The sequence below is a fragment of the Heloderma suspectum genome, chromosome 3, assembly GCF_057233095.1.
Source record: "Heloderma suspectum isolate Gila_16-S chromosome 3, 16-S_ref, whole genome shotgun sequence".
NCBI classification, from domain to species: Eukaryota; Metazoa; Chordata; class Lepidosauria; order Squamata; family Helodermatidae; genus Heloderma; species Heloderma suspectum.
In genome coordinates this window covers 185,905,301-185,924,414 of record NC_139460.1, presented here as the reverse complement: position 1 = coordinate 185,924,414, position 19,114 = coordinate 185,905,301, and the positions used below count along the sequence as shown (strand labels likewise).

Below are 19,114 nucleotides of genomic sequence, written 5' to 3'. Positions count from 1 at the left end.
TGAAGCCTCTTGTCTGTGTTTGATTTGGCGTTTGAAGTTCAGTGGGGGCAAAAGGAATCCTGACAGTGCCTGTACTACAGAAGATAGAAGTATTGTGTTTGCCAGTCCTTAATTTCTGGTGTTTTAGAAATCGAAGAGGTTTCCATAGGTTCTCTGAAAGTCTTAAAGTGAGTGCAGTAAATTGCTTGGCCATCATCCCTGATCTCTTATGGGCTAATTTGGAGTCAGAGAGTTCTTTCACTGATGTGATATGCTTTAGTGCCAATTAGATTCTCTTGTCCTGCTGATAGGGATTAACTGGCTTGGTGGCCAGCATCAATCTGTAATGCATGGTACCACAGAAGGCTACTCTTCCCTGGAAGAGTCCCAAATCTGCTCTTTCTTTCTTTCTTTCTTTTTTTTAAGGCTCTAAACAAAGGAATGTTATTCCAAGCAGTGTTCCCCAAAGTTTGGCTGGTCCTGTATCTTTATACCTGTATCTTTATGGGGAAATACCAGACAAGAGAGCCACAGTGTTGATCCCCCCACACTGACTCACTGTGCAGGCAAAGTGGGGATACCCCGAAGAAGAAAGAAAATATGCAGGCAATTGAGGAACCTGTGGCCCTCCAGATGTTGTTGGACTCCAACTCCCATCAGCCAGCCAATGGACAAGGATGATGGAAGTTGTAGTCCAACAGCATCTGCAAAGCCACAGGTCCCACACCATCAAACTGAATATAGGGAACAAACTGACCTACCAGGAAGGGCTTCTACGTCACCACAAAGGCTCAGCTGCTTTTTTGGAAGTCAGACACTAAATGAACATGAAGACATCCACAAGCTCCACCCCCATGCCACATTCAACTTTTCTATATTTTGGTCCTCACATGGACTGCATAGACATACAAAGAACTTAAATCTGACAGAAAATCTATACTGGTGATGGTTCCTTTACAGAAAAAAATGCATACTGGCATTTGTTTTCTAGAAATCCATAAGATCTTTTAAAAAAAAAGCTAAGCAAGACTTTTACCATATCATCCATTTCTTCTTCTTTACTATACCGTGCATAATCTTTTCTCAGTGTCCTCATTAAAATCATAGAAACTAATCCCACCAGGAAAATAACCATCATGAAAGAATTGAAGATTGAAAACCAATGAATCTGCAATAAAAATGGAATTTGTTAATAGGTTTAAATAATAAACAACCCACTCATAAGTTGAAATAAATCCTGCAGCCCTAAAAGCAGGCTGAGCTTATTCTTGTTAGGGATACAAACCCAGACGGACTCTCATGAGATGAAGAAGTCAAGACAGCATTTTTAAGGGATGGCATCAACTGAAGTGGAGGGGCAAGACTTATGAAAGGTGAGATTAAAAGATGAAAGGAACATACCCTGAAAACAGGGATCATACATGAATCAATGGAAGTTAGAGACAACAAAAAAAATCAGTAGACATCAGGCTTATAGATGGGGACAAGCTCAGGCACAAAAAAAACCTTTGCATGCTATTGTTCATTCCATGTTAACAGCACAGGTGTTGCAGTGACCTAGCCAACCCGCACACTGGTTAAGACCTGAAAATGAATTAACTGACAGATTTGGGCATAGCATCTTCAGGCTTTAAACAGAATTAGGTTGTTAGGTCACTAAACAGAACAGTATGCATAAACGTAAGGTGTTTGGTTTTTTAAAAATGTGACTGAGTAAGGAAACCTACCCTGTGTTGAAAGAAGGATGGGTCAAGGTACTTGTCAAATCTATCTTCAAACTTCACATCTGACCTTTTCCATTTCACCTACAGAGAAATTACATTTGAAAAGTTGATCATATCCCATTACAAATCTAGAAACCCAGTTCAGGATATCATCTCTAACTAGGAACAAAGAAACATGCACAGACAGACCACAAATATTGTGTGTCAGAGGGCACAGGAAAATGGGCTTGATACATGGTGACGATTGCCACCTTTTTTCTATCAAGGGTCTGGTGCATTCAAGTGTTCCTGACTGGTATAAAAAAAAATAAACCTGTTCTATCACTGCATCCTTTGGCTGTGAACTGTCAATTTAGGTCGCCACCTTTTTTACTATTTCTGCATCTAATGGAAAGAAATTAAACAAGGGAAGCTTTTCCTAATAAGGTGATAGAGTGAAGTATCACTTGTGTATTTTCTTTAAGTCAGCTGCTGCTGAAAGCATAGGAGAAAGGGCCAAAAAAAGAATGGCAAGCATATAGGCAAGAGGGCTGTGGAAGCTGGACACCCATGGGTCAGAGCACCATATGGGTTGTCAGATACAAACCTAAGAAAAATTGTGCTAGATGCAACTATGATGTGAAAAGCCACAGTGGTGAAACCTTTGCTTCTGTACAACCTTTACAAGTATACGGTCCCTTTCAGGGTCTGGACTTAGAAATCCAAAGTAGGCAATGAAGTCCAAGAGGCTATGATGGATGGTGGGGGATAATAAATTTCATAAATTGATCTGGAGTATTACAGAATTACAGTTAACATTTGGTCATGTATTTTAAAGTACATGTTCTATTCATACATATTGGCAGTTGGTTCTCGATACAAGACTAGAACAAAAAACAGTCTCAGCCCATTGAGGGAGCTGCCCACCACTAAACTAGGGTATAAAGGGCCACTTTTGCTTTAGTCAAAATGTCTCAATGTTATTATTTATTATTTTACTTACGTACGACTTAATATAAAAAAAATCTCTAAGCAGTTCACATATAAATATCACAAATTACATTTAAATATGGTATTAAAAATACTGTCAAAAACCATTTCAGTTACAATAACAATATAAATACATTTAAATACACTATTAAAACAACATCAAACTACAATAACAATACAGAACAAAAAAGAACAGTAAGATGGAGCAGCATATAATTAATTGCTATTATTTACAAGCTAGACAAGATCTGGGTGAATAAGAGAGCAATCCTATGGGGATAGGTGACAGCCTCTGAACTCAGAGGCGACTGCCTATCTAATCATCTCCTCCGTGCTCCGGCTGCCCTGCATTCATGGCTAGATAGCCGATTTTGGCTGTCTAGCCACAGACCATTGGAGCGTGGGGTGGGGAGGCTGGACGACACATAGGAAGTGTTGGACCAGCACTTCCATACTCCCCGCCCCCAGGAACACCCCCTTTTGCCCCACTTACGAGAGCAGGGACGAACCGTGCCACCTATGAGACGGCAGGGGCGGGTGGGGAGGCAGTTCTCTGGGAACCAACCGATCCTATGGCCATCTGGCCGCTATCTAGCAGCCATAGGATTGTGCTCTAAATGTGTTTCAGGAGGCAAGTGAAGCATACCACATTTTCTGCCTCCCGAATTTATCCATAAGTTCAAATTACTCACAGAATAAGACATCTGGATTTTGGTGTTGGGAACCAATTTAACTTTCCCTTCGCTTGTCAGATTCACATCCACAATCCTATTTCCATTATAACCTATTTCAAGTTTTTTATATGTCCAGAGATAGTAATCTTCACCATTTTCATCTGCTTCTCCAACAATACCTGCAGAGGGAGGAAAAGGGAGAAGAAATTAAGTTACATAGCTTCAGTGTTTGTGTTTATTACTTCATCCACCAAAGCCACTGTTTTGCACTAGGCTTGCTGTCAAGCCACAAGCCTGGCCACCTGGGGAGAGTAAAGATTGACTTCAGGAAGCCAGATACATCCCTGCTGTTTAAGGAAGAGAGCTACATTTATACTCTATATTTCACAGACATAAAACTGCGTCCCAGAGTAATCCAAATTCTGTGTAAGAAAATGGAACTATGAAACTTACAAACAAATTAGCATAGCATGTTTTGCTTCTACTAGTCATGGGGAGGGACAAGGACCTATACAGGGCAAAGCATACTCTGAGCACTAAAAATTCAATTCAGTCTTCCCATCTTGGGCTTCTAAGATTTCACCAGTTTAGCTGCCTGTTAACTGATCAATTAAAATTTGTAACTTTACATATGACTAAAACTTGGAAGTGCAAGGGCGCAATCCTATCCAGATAGGCGGCCGCCTCCGAACTCGGAGGCAACCGCCTATCCAAAGCAGGGCAGGAGAAGCACGAAGGGGATCATTCCCTCCGCGCTTCTCCTGCCCTGCATTTGCGGCTAGACAGCTGATTGTGGCTGTCTAGCCGCAAGAGGGGAGATCATTACCTTGTCATGATGATGGAGCTTGAGCACCTCAATGACATCATGAGCTAAACCGTGAAGGGACACCCAAGATGGGAAGGTCATGGCAGAGAGGTCAGACTAAATACGATCCTTGGGGAAGGAAACGGCAACCCACCCCAGTATTCTTGCCATGAAAACTAAATGGATCAGTACAACCAGAGATATGTTGGTATATCATCGGAAGATGGGACTCCCAGGTCAGAAGATGGTCAAAATGCTACTGGGGAGGAACAGAGGATAAGTTCAACTAGCCCCAGATGTGATGATGCAGCTAGCTCAAACCCGAAAGGACGGCTAGCAGCCGATGGTGCTGGTGGTGAACGACGAATCCGATGTTCTAAAGATCAACGCACCATAGGAATCTGGAATGTAAGATCTATGAGCCAGGGCAAATTGGATGTGGTTATTGGGGAGATTTCAAGATTAAATATAGACATTCTGGGTGTCAGTGAACTGAAATGGACTGGAATGGGCCACTTCACATCAGATGACCACTAGATCTACTACTGTGGACAAGAGAACCACAGAAGAAATGGAGTAGCCTTCATAATTAATAATAAAGTGGCTCAAGCAGTGCTTGGATACAATCCAAAAAATGACAGAATGATCTCAATTCGAATTCAGGGTAAGCCATTTAACATCACGGTGATCCAAATATACGCCCCAACCACAGATGTTGAAGAAGCAGAAGTAGATCAGTTCTATGAGGATCTGCAGCACCTACTGGATAGTACGCCAAACAAAGATGTTATTTTCATTACAGGAGACTGGAATGCTAAGGTGGGTAGTCAAACAACACCTGAAATTACAGGCAAGCATGATCTGGGAGAACAAAATGAGCAGGACATAGGCTGATAGAATTTTGCCAAGACAACTCACTGTGCATAAAAAACACTCTCTTCCAACAACCTAAGAGACAACTTTATACATGGACTTCACCAGATGGTCGACACCGAAATCAGACTGACTACATCCATTGTAGTCAAAGGTGGTGGACATCTATGCAGTCGGTAAAAACAAGACCTGGAGCTGATTGTAGTTCAGATCATGAACTTCTTATTGCACAAGTTAGAATCAGACTAAAGAGAATAGGGAAGACCCACAGATCAGTTAGATATGAGCTCACTAATATTCCTCATGAATATGCAGTGGAGGTGAAGCATAGATTTAAGGGACTAGATTTAGTAGATAGGGTCCCGGAAGAACTATGGACAGAAGTTCGCAACATTGTTCAGGAGGCGGCAACAAAAAACGTCCCAAAGAAAAAGAAAACCAAGAAGGCAAGATGGCTGTCTGCTGAGACACTGGAAGCAGCCCAAGAAAGAAGGAGAGCAAAAGGCAACAGTGATAGGGGGAGATATGCCCAATTAAATGCAAAATTCCAGAGGTTAGCCAGAAGAGATCAGGAATTATTTTTAATCAAGCAATGCACGGAAGTGGAAGAAGATAATAGAATAGGAAGGACAAGAGACTTCTTCCAGAAAATTAGAAACATGGGAGGTAAATTCCCGGCAAAAATGGGTATGACCAAAAACAAAGATGGCAAGGACCTAACAGAAGCAGAAGAGATCAAGAGAAGGTGGCAAGAATATACGGAAGATCTGTATAGGAAGAATAATAATATCGGGGATAGATTTGACGGTGTGGTCGGTGAGCTAAAGCCAGACATCCTGAACAGTGAGGTTGAATGGGCCTTAAGAAGCATTGCTAATAACAAGGCAGCAGGAGATGACGGTATCCCAGCTGAACTGTTTAAAATCTTGTAAGATGATGCTGTCAAGGTGATGCATGCCATATGGCAGCAAATTTGGAAAACACAAGAATGGCCAACAGATTGGAAAAGATCAACTTATATCCCCATACCAAAAAAGGGAAGCACCAAAGAACATTCAAACTATTGAACAGTGGCACTTATTTCACATTCCAGTAAGGTAATGCTCAAGATCTTGCAAGGTAGACTCCAGCAATTCATGGAACAAGAATTGCCAGATTTACAAGCTGGGTTTAGAAAAGGCAGAGGAATTAGAGACCAAATTGCCAATATCCGCTGGATAATGGAGAAAGCCAGGGTGTTTCAGAAAAAATATATTTCTGTTTTATTGAGTATTCTAAAGCCTTTGACTGTGTGGATCATAACAAATTGTGGCAAGTTCTTGAATATGGGGATACCAAGTAATCTTGTCTGCCTCCTGAGGAATCTGTATAACGACCAAATAGCAATGATAAGAACAGACCACGGAACAACGGACTGGTTTAAGACTGGGAAAGGAGTACGGCAGGGTTGTATACTCTCACCCTACCTATTCAACCTGTACGCAGAACACATCATGTGACGTGCTGGGCTTGATGAAGCCGAGGCTGGAGTTAAAATTGCTGGAAGAAACATTAACAATCTCCGATATGCAGATGATACCACTTTGATGGCTGAAAGCGAGGAGGAGCTGAGGAACCTCATGACGAAGGTGAAAGAAGAAAGTGCAAAAGCTGGGTTGCAGTTAAACCTCAAAAAAACCAAGATTATGGCAACCAGCTTGATTGATAACTGGCAAATAGAGGGAGAAAACGTAGAGGCAGTGACAGACTTTGTCTTTCTAGGCGCAAAGATGACTGCAGACGCTGACTGCAGCCAGGAAATCAGAAGGCGTTTACTTCTTGGGAGGAGAGCAATGACAAATCTTGATAAAATAGTTAAGGGCAGAGACATCACACTGACAATAAAGGTCCACATAGTTAAAGCAATGGTATTCCCTGCAGTAACCTATGGCTGCGAGAGCTGGACCATAAGGAAGGCTGAGCGAAGGAAGATAGATGCTTTTGAACTGCGGTGCTGGAGGAAAATTCTGAGAGTGCCTTGGACTGCAAGAAGATCAAACCAGTCCATACTCCAGGAAATAAACCCAGACTGCTCACTTGAGGGGATGATCTTAAAGGCAAAACTGAAGTACTCTGGCCACATCATGAGAAGACAGGATACCCTGGAGAAGATGCTGATGCTAGGGAAAGTGGAAGGCAAAAGGAAGAGGGGCCGACCAAGGGCAAGATGGATGGATGATATTCTGGAGGTGACAGACTCGACCTTGGGGGAGCTGGGGGTGGCAACGGCCGACAGGAAGCTCTCGCATGGGCTGGTCCATGAAGTCACGAAGAGTTGGATGTGACCAAATAAACAACAACAACAACAACAAGCTGCGAGAGGGCTGAGCGGGGGTGGAGGCTGCTGTATGACACATTGGATGCGTCGTACAGGCATTTCTGCCCTCCCCACCCCAGAACACCCCCAGACACGCTCCTTTTTGGCCACTCTGCACTCCTCTTGCGAGCACAGAGGATGGGGCTGCTGGGGGGAGGTCGGTTCCTGGAAAACAAGATATCCTATGGCCATCTAGCCGCTGTCTAGTGGCCATAGGATTGCTCCCTAAATTAACTTAAAATCTAATAAAAAGGGCTATCATTCATGGTTAAAATTGAAGGCCATCCTATTTCAGCCCCATTACAGTAACATGCCAGAATCAAAATACCCTTTTAAAGAATCCTTAAGCAGCAGCAGCAGTATATTTCTTTACACCAATTAATTTTGTTGTGCTTTTAATTTATTTATTTTATGTTATATTTTAAATAAGAGTTTGCTTTTAATCCAGATTTTACTGTTACCACTTTGAGCACCATTTTTGGCAGAAAGGTGGGATATAAATTAAACAAACAATAATGAATAAACAATAGATTAGTTAATTTAGTGGTTAGTTCTGTCAGCTAGACAGACTAAAGTTTGCAGCTGTACCTAAAGCAACCATGAACTTTCCCCCACCCTTTCTGCCCTTAAATCTATCTAGTTGGTGACTTATATTCCCTGTACATCTTAATTTAAAAATTGGAGGACTAACAGAAGTTGTGTATCAACTTTGCAATTCAAGAGCCTGAGGATGGCTGCTGACCTCCTGATCCACTTTCACTCAATTGCAGAATAGAACACAGAGAGGAAACTAGGACAGGACAATGTTGTTAAGAATAGAAGTCCATCCAGGCCAATATGCAGCCTTCAGATGGGGGAACATGGAGTTGTTTCTCTGTTCTTCCCTGCAAAGGGATCATGAGAGACACCATGGAGCACAGAGTAGTTTCATTTTCCAGAAGATGAGAAACAGCACTCTGCCCCAGGTCTTTTTTAAGACTGTGTTCTGGGTTGGCTGGAATGAGGGAAAAGGGGGAAAGTAACTGGCTGAGCACATGATCTCCACACAGCTCCACAGCGGAGGTAGGGTCAAAAGCCATAAATCCAGCCACGTGCTGCCTTTAGAGCAGCAGAGCACAGATCTGTTCCTCTCCTCCTTCCTGGAAGCAAAGGAGATCAACAAAATAGCCTGGTATGCAGCCTTTGGAACACAGCCCTATTTAAAACAAAGTTCTGTTCTAGGGTTCAGCATGGGATGGCCCCTCTCTACATTCCAGGAAGAGGGAAAGAGCCCCATGCTCCACCTCCATTTCTGGAGGCTGCATGCCTAGCTGTTTCTTTCCTTCTTCCTGGAAGGAAAGAAGTGAGGACTCTCGAACACAGAACTATCTCACCTGGCTGCCTGAGTGAAAGTTGATACCAGGGCAATGGATATTAGAAAGCCTCATTTATGTGCTACCTATATTATTAACAATGAAATTTCACCATCAGTGATAAATTATTAATTTCTGAATGAATCTGTATATCTCAACTAACCTTTTATCTTGAAATAGCAGATTACATTTTCAGATCCTTTCATCTAGTCTGTGTTTTATACATCTCTAATCAAACGTAAGGCGCAATCCTATGCAACTTTAGATAGGAAAAAAGTCATACAACTCCCAGCATTCCCCAGTCCGCCATGATGGCTGAGGAATGCTGGGAGTTGTTGGACTTTTTTCTGTCTAAACGTGCATAGGATTGCACCGTTATTGCTTCAATAAACCTCATCTTCAACACTGCAGGCTTCAACTTCTCCAATAATATTATCGGACTTTTTTTTTTAATCCATTCTTTGATAGGATTTCCACATACATGAAAACAGTAATTTCTACCTGAGTGTTATGGATCATCACAGGCACAGTTAGCCTCTAATACAAGTATTTGGTTTAACAGAAATTAAGGATAGTTGAACATCCTAATGTTTCTGTTAAGCCAATTATTTATATTAGTGACTTTGTCCATAACTGTACCAATTACTCTGTGAAAGTCTCATGGCAATAAAATCCTTCACTTTGGATTGAATATTTTTTAAAGTCAACATTAGGTGCAGTGGTTTTTCTTCATCTCATGTTTGTTCAGTCTCTCTCTCTCTCTCACTCACTCATGCGCACACACCTACGTTTGGGAACTCTATTTTTAAAAATACACTGTTTAAAAAGTCTACTTAATCTATCTTGCCTTTTTAATAAATATTTACTTTCATTCTATTAGGGTGCAATCCTAAGGCTGCTAGTCAGCGGCTAGATGGCCATAGGATATGTCAGTTTCCAGGAACCGACCTTCCCCTCCTCTGGGGCCGTTCCAAGTGCAGAATGGCGCCGCGCTCCACACTCGGAGCACAGAGCAGCAAAGATGGGGTATTCCTTGGGGGTGTTCCAGGGCGGGGAAGGTGGAAATGCCAGTACGACACATCCAACGTGTCATCCAGCAGCCACTTCCCCCGCTCCGCCTTCCCGCAGCTAGACAGCCAAAATCGGCTGTCTAGCTGCAAATGCAGGGTGGCTGAAGCACGGAAGGGATGATCCCCTCCGCGCTTCTCCTTCCCTGCATTGGATAGGTGGTCGCCTCTGAATTTGGAGGCGGCTGCCTATCCCGGTAGGATTGCTCCCTTAGTGTCTTCTCCTTTCTTTTACATTTTAGTCACCCAGAAACCTTAAACCGATGCCAGTGTCAAGGAATTTGAAATACTGATGCAATCCTGCTTGTCAATAAATAGACCAATGGTTCTCAAAATGAGACAAGATTCCCTCGTGAGGTATGTAACATTATCCAGAGAGGCTCAAACATCTACCTAGCCACTGAATATTATGGTTGGGCCTGGAGACTAGACTGATGGTGTCCATAGTCTGGGGAGGCAGAACACCGATCATGGTATGATTTGCAGTAGAATACAACCGCTGCTCTGTTTGTGGTGCTCTGCACATGCTAAATGTTTTGCCATGGCTAGGAGTAAAGACATGAAGGGTTGTGTCTATTTTCATACTTCAGAGTTTCTACCTGTAACAGTAAGAGTTGTATCTTTACATTTATGCAACCCAATCCTATGGAAGTTACCCAGAAGTAATGTGATGGAGCTTACTCTGAGCCAAGGGTGCATTGGATTGCAGACTTACAGCACAATCCCATGTCTACTCAAAAGTAAGCCCCATTGAGTTCAGTGGGGCTTATTCCCAGGTAAGTGAGTATAGGATTGCAGCCTATAAAAACCTCTTTTATAGAGGTTAATTTTGGAGAAAGGAGTGTAAAGAAATTCACTAGCTTTCATAGTGCATTGTTAAACTATGGAATTCACTACCACAAGACGTGGTGATGGCCACCAATTTGGATGGCTTTAAAAGGGGGTTAAATTCCTGGAGGAGAAGGCTATCAATGGCTACTAGCCCTGATGGCGATATACTACTTCCTGTAACAGAGGCAGTATGTCTATGTGCACCAGTTGCTGGGGAACAAGGGTGGGAGGGTGCTGATGCGTTTATGTCCTGCTGGGTTCCCAGTCAACAGCTAGTTGGTCACTGTATGAAGAGAATGCTACTCTAGATGGACCCTTCGTCCGATCCAGCATGGCTCTTCTTATGTTATGTGCTTATTTCCATGTTTCTCTCTTCCTCTTGAGGGGGACTTATGTTACGTAACCTCTAGTCCATGTCTTGGCTCACTGGAGTTACCAGCTCTGCATGCACTTTCAGTTCTTCCTTTTCTGTTTGTGATACAGTTGTAAACACTAGGTGTGGCCTTCTGGTGCTAGAGATCAACCTGATATCATCTGTAGATGATACTGCTTGTTTACAAAAGGCTTGTAAGCACATGCAATAGTTGGTACACCTGAACAAAGCATTTTTTATGGACTCCGGCCCAAAGACACCATTTTGTGACTAGCTCTAGTTAATGGAGCCTTGGCTTTGGCTAGATGTGACAGCCTGCCTGCCCATCCTTGCCATAGTTCTATGCCACATTGATATTCAAGATGATCAAGATGAACAATCAGTGCATGACCGTGTGTGTGTGTGTGTTTAGGTCCTTCTTGTATTAGGAGTGAGTGATCCTGATAGACTGTAGAGTGTAGAGTGTATAGTGAGGCTGGGAGGTATTGGAGGAGAGGTGCAGAGGGGAGGTATGGAGGATGCCCCAATAACAGTAGTTATGAGAAGAGGGAGATAAGACATGAGGAGGAGGGTGAGTCATTGGAGGAAGAGGGAAGGTAGATGGTTGCAGGTCATCCTCCCTTGGAATCCCTTCTCTAATTCAAGGTTGTTAAGCTACTGTGCTTCTAGGCTAGCGGTGTTGTTATTTAATGCCAGGCCAGTCTGTAATAAGATCAATATCATCTGTGATTTAATCATGGATGAGAAAGCCAACCAGGAGTGTATAACTGAGACCTGGGTGGGAGAATAGGGTGGCACTGACCTGACACAGCTATGCCCACCTGGGTAGTCAGTACAGCATCAACACAGGCCACAGGGCTGGTGGGGGGAGTCACTGTGATCCAGAGAGATACCATCGTCCTTACCAGGAAACATCTTCCCCCTGGGGCAGACTATGAGGACTTGTACATCCAATTGGGCCAAAGAGACACACTGGGCTGCTATTGGTGTACTATCCACACTACTGCTGACAGCATGCCTGACTGAGCTAACTGAAGTGGTCTCAAGTGTAGTGGAGAACCCTAGAACAATTGTCCTGGGTGACTTCAACATTCATGCCGAGGCCACAGTAAATGGGCCAGCTGGGGATTTCATGGCCTCCATGACAACTACAGGGCTGTCTCAGTTAGTCATCGGCTTAACCCATAAAGGCAGGACACACCCTCAGTTTGGTCTTTGCCTCAGGAGGTGGGGGTGGTTTGGATACAGGAGAAAGAACTGGGCATGTTTAGCCTTGAGAAGAGAAGACTGAGGGGAGAGATGATAGTGCTCTTCAAGTACTTGAAAGGCTGTCACAGAGAGGAAGGCCAGGATCTCTTCTCAATGATGCCACAGAGTGCATTATGCGGAATAATGGGCTCAAGTTACAGAAAGCCAGATTCCTGCTGAACATCAAGAAAAACTTCCTGACAGAGCAATACAACAATGGAACCAATGACCTAGGGAGGTGGTGGGTTCTCCCACACTGGAGGCGTTCAAGACGAGGCTGGACAGCCATCTGTCAGGGTTGCTCTGACTTGGATTCCTGCACTGAGCAGGGGGTTGGACTCGATGGTCCTGTAGGCCCCTTCCAACCCTGCTATTCTATGAACTGTTTGCTACAACATGAGGCTGTTGAAGCACTGCATTCATCATTCGATACCTTTCACCATCTAAGTAAGGTGGATAGTGAACAGAGTGAGGGCCCAGTCCCATTTATGAAATACCTCCCTGGGAAGGCTCACATTGCAACAATTGCATTATCTTTTTGGCACTAGCCAAAGAGATTTTGTTTTACCAACATAGAATGTGAAATGGACAACTGAATAGGTTTGTCTTATTCACTTTGATTTTTAATGCTCCTGTTCTGCTTTGTGTTCATTTTAATTGTTTTTATTATTGATAATATTTTGTTGTAAGCTGCCCTGAGTCATATGCCGTATGGGGTTGAAGTGATGGGAAAAACTGCACCTATTACCCCTCTTTCAGCTTTCAAATACACAGGAATCCTGAAGAACAAAAAGATTAGCAACCCCATTCTTCTGTGATTGTCACAACTCACCATCACTGACACTGTTTAATAAAAGCTATTATTGTCACTGCCATGTCTCTGTTCTACAGCAGACTCGCCAATGTCCACTCATTACTCAGTTCTCTCCCTTCCAATATCTTCATGACTGAACACACAATGGGAAGGTGGGATGGCAGCAAATTCTCTTCTAACACCACCCCACCAGGATTTTGCCTCTGGAACACCAGCAAGAGTGATGAGGCAGGCTCCTGAACATCTCATGGGGTGGAAAATGACCAATGCTCTGCCCAACCGACCAGCTGAAGTCCTAGTGTTGCCTTCTGTGACCATGCATTTGCAATGTCTATTCTCCCTTATCCAGGTGGCCCCTAACCCTATGAAATGTTTTTCTCATCATATAGATGCCAACACAAACATTTAATGTACAGTCAGGGCCAGAAATATTGGAGCAAGGATAACTGTTTTGGCAGTTGACCTCTGTACACCACCACATTGAAGTTGAAAGGAAACACACCCAGATGGGAGCGAAGTCAGGACTTTCAGCTGTAATTCAAGGGGTTTGACAAAAGTGGGGCACTAACCATTCACGAAGGACAGCCAGTGGCATACACACACACCCATTGTTGGTGGCTCAGAAGTAATGGAACAAATCAACATCATTTCAAACAGAAAGATCGTCTTTAATACCTGGATGAAAATCCTTTGCAGTCAATGACTGCCTGAAGTCTGGAACCCATGGACATGACCAAATGCTGAGTTTCCCCCCTCGAGATGCTTTGCCAGGCCTTCACTGCAGCTGCCTTCAGCTGCTGCTTGTTTGTGAGTCTTTCTGCCTTCAGTCTTGTCTTCAGTAAGTGGCAAGCATACTCTATTGGGTTGAGATCAGGTGACTGACTTGGCCATTGAAGAACATCCCACTTCTTTTCCTTCAGAAACTCTGGGGTAGCTTTTGCTGTATGTCTTGGGTCATTATCCATCTGCAATATGAAGCAGCGTCCTATCAGTTTGGCAGCATTCGGCTGAATCTGAGCAGAAAGTATAGCCCTATACACTTCGGAATTCATCCTGCTGCTTTTATCAGCAGTCAGGTCATCAATAAACACCAGTGACCCAGTCCCACTGGCAGCCATACATGCCCATGCCATAACACTGCCTCCACCATGTTTGACAGATGATGTGGTATGCTTCGGATCATGAGCTGTTCCTTTCCTTCTCCATACTTTTCTCTTCCCGTCATTCTGGTACAGGTTAATCTTGGTCTCATCAGTCCAAAGAATCTTATTCCAGAACTGGGCAAACTTTTTTAGGTGTTTGCTGGCAAAGGCTAATCTGGCCTTTCTGTTCTTTAGCGTTACCAGTGGTTTGCAACTTGTTGTGAAGCCTCTGTATTTACATTCATAAAGCTGTCTGTTAACTGCAGATGTTGACAATGACATGCCTACCTCCTCAAGAGTGTTCTTGACCTGGCTAGATGTTGTGAAAGGGTTCCTCTTCACCATGAGCAGAATTCCGCGGTCATCCAGTTTAGTTGTCTTCCATGGTCTTCCAGGCCTTTTGCTGTTGCTGAGCTTGCCAGTTAAGTCCTTTTTTTTTCAGGATGTTCCAAACTGTTGTGTTGGCCACTCCCAATGTTTTTGCTATCTCTCTGATGGCAAAAACATTGAGAGTTTTTGCTATCTCTCAATGTTTTTGCTATCTCTCTTTTGCTATTTTTCCGTTTATGAAAAATAAACTGGTTTATTTTGTTTGCTCAGCCTAATGATGGCCTCCTTCACTTGCACGGACACCTCTTTGGACCTCATGTTGGGGGTTCCAGTGAATAGCTACTAAATGCAAATGTAACCCTCAAAACCACCTCCAGGCCTTTTATCTGCTTGATTGGTCATGGGGTACCCAGGAAACAGGCCACACCTGGCCATGCAGCTGCTTGTCAGCCATTCGTTCCATTACTTATGAGCCACCAACCATGGGGGGGGGGGATGTATGCCACTGGCTGTACTTCCTGAGTGGTTAGTGCCCCACTTCTGTCAAACCCCTTGAATTACAGCTGAAAGTCCTGACTTCGCTCCCATCTGGGTGTGTTTCCTTTCAACTTCAATGTGGTGGTGTACAGAGAACAACTGCCAAAACAGTTATTCTTGCTCCAATATTTCTGGCCCTGACTGTACATTTTTACATGTGAGAACTACCACCCCATTGCTAATATCCCCTTTTGGGGCAAGGTGCTTGAGCGTGTGGTGGCTGGGCAGCTTCAGATGTTCTTGGAGGAAACTGATTATCTGGACCCATTTCAGTCTGGTTTCAGGCCAGGGTACAGCACTGAAACGGCCTTGTTTGCTCTGACTGACAACCTTCTCCAGGTGAAAGACAGGGGGAGTACAACCCTGCTGATCCTCCACGATCTCTCAGTGGCTTTTGATACCACTGATCATGGTATCTTACTGGATCAGCTCTTCGAGGTGGGGGTTGGGTACACTGTGTTACAGTGTTTTCGCTTCTGCCTGCAGGGCCGATTCTAGAGAGTGGTATTGGGGGATTCCTGTTCTACCCCATGGCTATTAAGCTGTGGGGTGCCACAGGGTTCTATTCTATCGCCCATGCTGTTCAACATGTATATGAAGCCATTGAATGAGGTCATTAGGAGTTTTGGGGTGGGGTGCCACCAGTCCACCGATGATGCTCAGCCCTACTTCTCCTTGTCTTTGGAGTGAACTGGGGTGGTGAAGGTGTGGGACCAGTGCCTGGAGGCTGTAATGGGCTGGATGAGGGCCAATAAACTGAAGCTAAATCCTGACAAGATGGAAGCTCTGTGGATTGGTGGCTGCCGAATCCAGGAATTTGGTAAGCGACCTGTCCTGGATGGGGTTGTACTCCACCTGAAGGAGCAGGTAAGTAGCTTGGGAGTACTCCTAGATCCATTCCTGTCACTGGAGCGCCAGGTGGACTCCATGGTCTGGAGTACTTGGGACCAGCTTCAGCTGATCCGCTAGCTACAGCCTTTCCTGGACAGGGATAACCTAGCCACAGTAGTGCATGCGCAGGTAACTTCCCGATTAGACTACTGCAGTGCACTTTATGTTGAATCACAGATTCTATGAGGCTGCCCTTGAAGTCAACTTGGAAGTTGAAGCCAGTGCAAAATGTAGCAGCTAAACTGCTGACTGGAACGTCACGTAAAAATCATATAATGCCTGTTCTAAAGGAATTGCACTGGCTGCCAATACGCTTCCAGTCGGAATTCAAGGTGCTGGTGATAACGTTTAAAGCCTTAAGCAGTTTGGAGTCAGGGTGGACACTGAGCCCATAGAACCTCAGAGCAGTTCTGATTCTGAGGAGGAACAGCTGTCCGTGGGAGAGGAGCCCGCTCATCCTTCCCAGGCCCTGCAGCTGGCAGAGATTCCTCCTGCCGGCATTCCAGAGATAGATAGCGGTCCTGGGAGTGAAAGAGCACGGGAGGAGAGCTGGCTGGATGCTCGACACAGACGCAAAGAGCAATGAGCTATGGAGGACGCGGAAAGGAGGCATAGTGCCCGTTTGGCGCGCAAGCAACAGTCGCATCCAGAGGATCCAAGGGAAAGGGGGAGGGACTCTCCCTAGCCCATAAGTTCAGGGTCTGCAAGTGATCCTTGTTCAAACGGGGACCAACTGTTTCCAACCCGGGGCATAGGTTACTCTGTTGTTCATAGCTTAGTCGCTGGTGATAGAGTTATTAAGTTGTAAAAGGAATAAAGCCTTGAAAAGAATCCTTTGTGTCTGGATTTGGCTACTAGAATAGACTGAAAGAGGCCGGCTAGGGCCCCCTGACATTTGGGACCTCAATATTTGAGGGAGTGCCTCTCTATATATATGCCTGCCCGAGGATTGAGATCTGTTGGAGGGGCCCTCCTCTGCATTCCACCAGTGCAGGACATACACTATGGTGGGACATGGGAGAGGGCCTTCTCTGCTGTGGTACCACGGTTGTAGAATGCCCTTGCCATGGAGGCCTGACTGGCGGAGACATTGGTTTCATTTTGGCACCAAGTAAAACATGGCTTTTCACCAAAGTCTTTGAGGGCTAACTGAATTCCCTAAAGTTGCACACTATTTTCAACTGTTTTATTGTTTTAGATTTTTAATTGGTATTAGCTTGTTTAATGGTTTAATATGCTTTTAGCTGTTTATTGTTTTGTACTGTTTACATTTATTTTATCTGTATACCACCCTGAAATCTTAATGATATAGGGCGGGATACAAATATTTTAAATAAATAAATGAAATAATTTTTATGAACACCCTCCTAACCACAGGGCAATGGGTACCTGTGATGGGGGAACCACTGCAGGCTGCCAGGAAGAGCCCAAGTTGTGCACTGTTTGTGGGAGGCAGTATAGGATGTGTTCTGAGAAATCATCGCAGTGCTCCTACTATTACTGCATTCTGATTCGTGACCAATGTCATAATAGTGACAGAGTTGCCAAGGAACAGTTGGAGTGGCTACTGTCATTGCTATAGGGATACTTGTTTCTATTGTCATTGTGCTTTTTACTCTGCAGCTGAGACAGCATCTATTTTATTTATTTATTAAATTTCTTAATCGTCCATCTGGCCGGTCACCTGACCACTCTGGGCGATGTACAACAGTACAATTTAAAACAGTAAAATTACACATTAAAACATCATCTAAAAATACCCTAACCCACCCCAAATGCCTGCCTGAACAACCACGTTTTCAGTGTGCGGCAGAAGCTCATTAAAGAGGGGGCATGGCAGGGTTCCCTAGGGAGGGAGTTCCACAGAGTGGGGGCCACCACAGAGAAGGCCCTCCCTCCTCTCCTTGATAGCCAGTGCAACTCTTTCAGCACCGGAGTGATGTGATCATGCTGGCAGCTGCCTTTAATCAGGCGAGCCACCACGTTCTACACCAGCTGCAGCTTCCGAACCGTCTTCAAGGGTAACCCCACGTAGAGCACATTACAGTAGTCTAGACGAGAGGAGACCAGGGCATCTACTGCCGATGGGAGCAGATGGTCGGGAAGGTAGGAGCACAGCCAACATATCAGATGGAGTTGGCACAGTGCTGTCTGGCTCACAACTGACACCTGAGCCTCCATGGACAGCTGGAAGTCCAAAATGACCCCCAGGCTGCAGACCTGGTCTTTCGAGGGTATCCATACCCCATTCAACACCAGGTCAACATCCCCCAAACTCCTCTTGTCTCCCACCAAAAGTACCTTGGTCTTGTCAGGGTTCAGCATCAGCTTATTCCTCCCCATCCAGCCACTCACTGTCTCCAGACATTTGGACAGGGATTCTACAGCCAACCCTGGTGAAGATTTGAATGAAAGTTAGAGCTGCGTGTCATCCGCATATTGATGACACCGCACCCCAAACTTCCTGATGACAGCCCCCAGTAGCTAGCATCAGGGAGAGGATAGAACCCTGTGGCACCCCACAAGTGAGTGGCCACGGGTCTGAAACCTCCTCTCCCAGAGCTACGCTCTGGTACCTGCCAGAGAGGAAGGACAGGAACCACTGTAATACAAGGTCCAGGAGGATACCGTGGTCAAAGGTATCAAAAGCCGCTGAGGGGTCAAGGAGAACAAGAAAGGAGCATTCATCTCTATCCAAAGCCCTCCTCATATCATCCACCAAGGCGACCAAGGAAGGCCGTTTCTGTCCCATGCCCAGGCCTGAAGCCTGATTGAAATGGATCTAGATAATCGGCTTCTTCCAAGTCTGCCTTCAACTGCATCGCCACCACCCACTCAATTACCTTGCCCCAAAATGGCAGATTCAAGACTGGGCGAAAGTTGTTCAGAACTTGGGGATCCAAGGAGGGCTTCTTTAAGAGTGGTCTGATCACTGCCTCCCTGAGGGCTGATGGCAACACTCCCTCTCCAATGGAGGTGTTCACCACTGCCCTGATCCCCTCACCCAATCTCTCTCTGCAGCTCATAATGAGCCAAGATGGGCAAGGATCAAGTAAGCAGGTGGTCAGCTTTACAGATGAAAGCACCTTGTCCACTTCATCAGGAGGAAGAAGCTGGAACTGATCCCACAAAACTGGTTTGCCACAGGC

At 44.7% G+C, this 19,114-nt stretch overlaps 1 protein-coding gene and 1 long non-coding RNA gene across 7 annotated transcripts in view; one reads left to right on the top strand and one right to left on the bottom strand.

Annotated features, from left to right (window-relative positions):
• LOC146350526 (uncharacterized) overlaps positions 1-19,114 on the top strand; it is a 201,994-nt gene that overhangs the window by 141,743 nt on the left and 41,137 nt on the right. The gene's annotated exons all lie outside the window — the stretch shown is intronic.
• The window catches only part of TM9SF3 (transmembrane 9 superfamily member 3), a 77,339-nt gene that overhangs the window by 44,931 nt on the left and 13,294 nt on the right, over positions 1-19,114 (bottom strand). For both annotated transcript variants that reach the window (XM_084841382.1, XM_084841383.1), the window contains exons 4-6: positions 3,365-3,525; positions 1,707-1,784; positions 1,016-1,147 (exon numbers count right to left, since the gene is read on the bottom strand). In XM_084841382.1, coding sequence (XP_084697508.1) covers positions 1,016-1,147; positions 1,707-1,784; positions 3,365-3,525 — 371 coding nt within the window. The remainder of the gene's footprint in view (positions 1-1,015; positions 1,148-1,706; positions 1,785-3,364; positions 3,526-19,114) is intronic.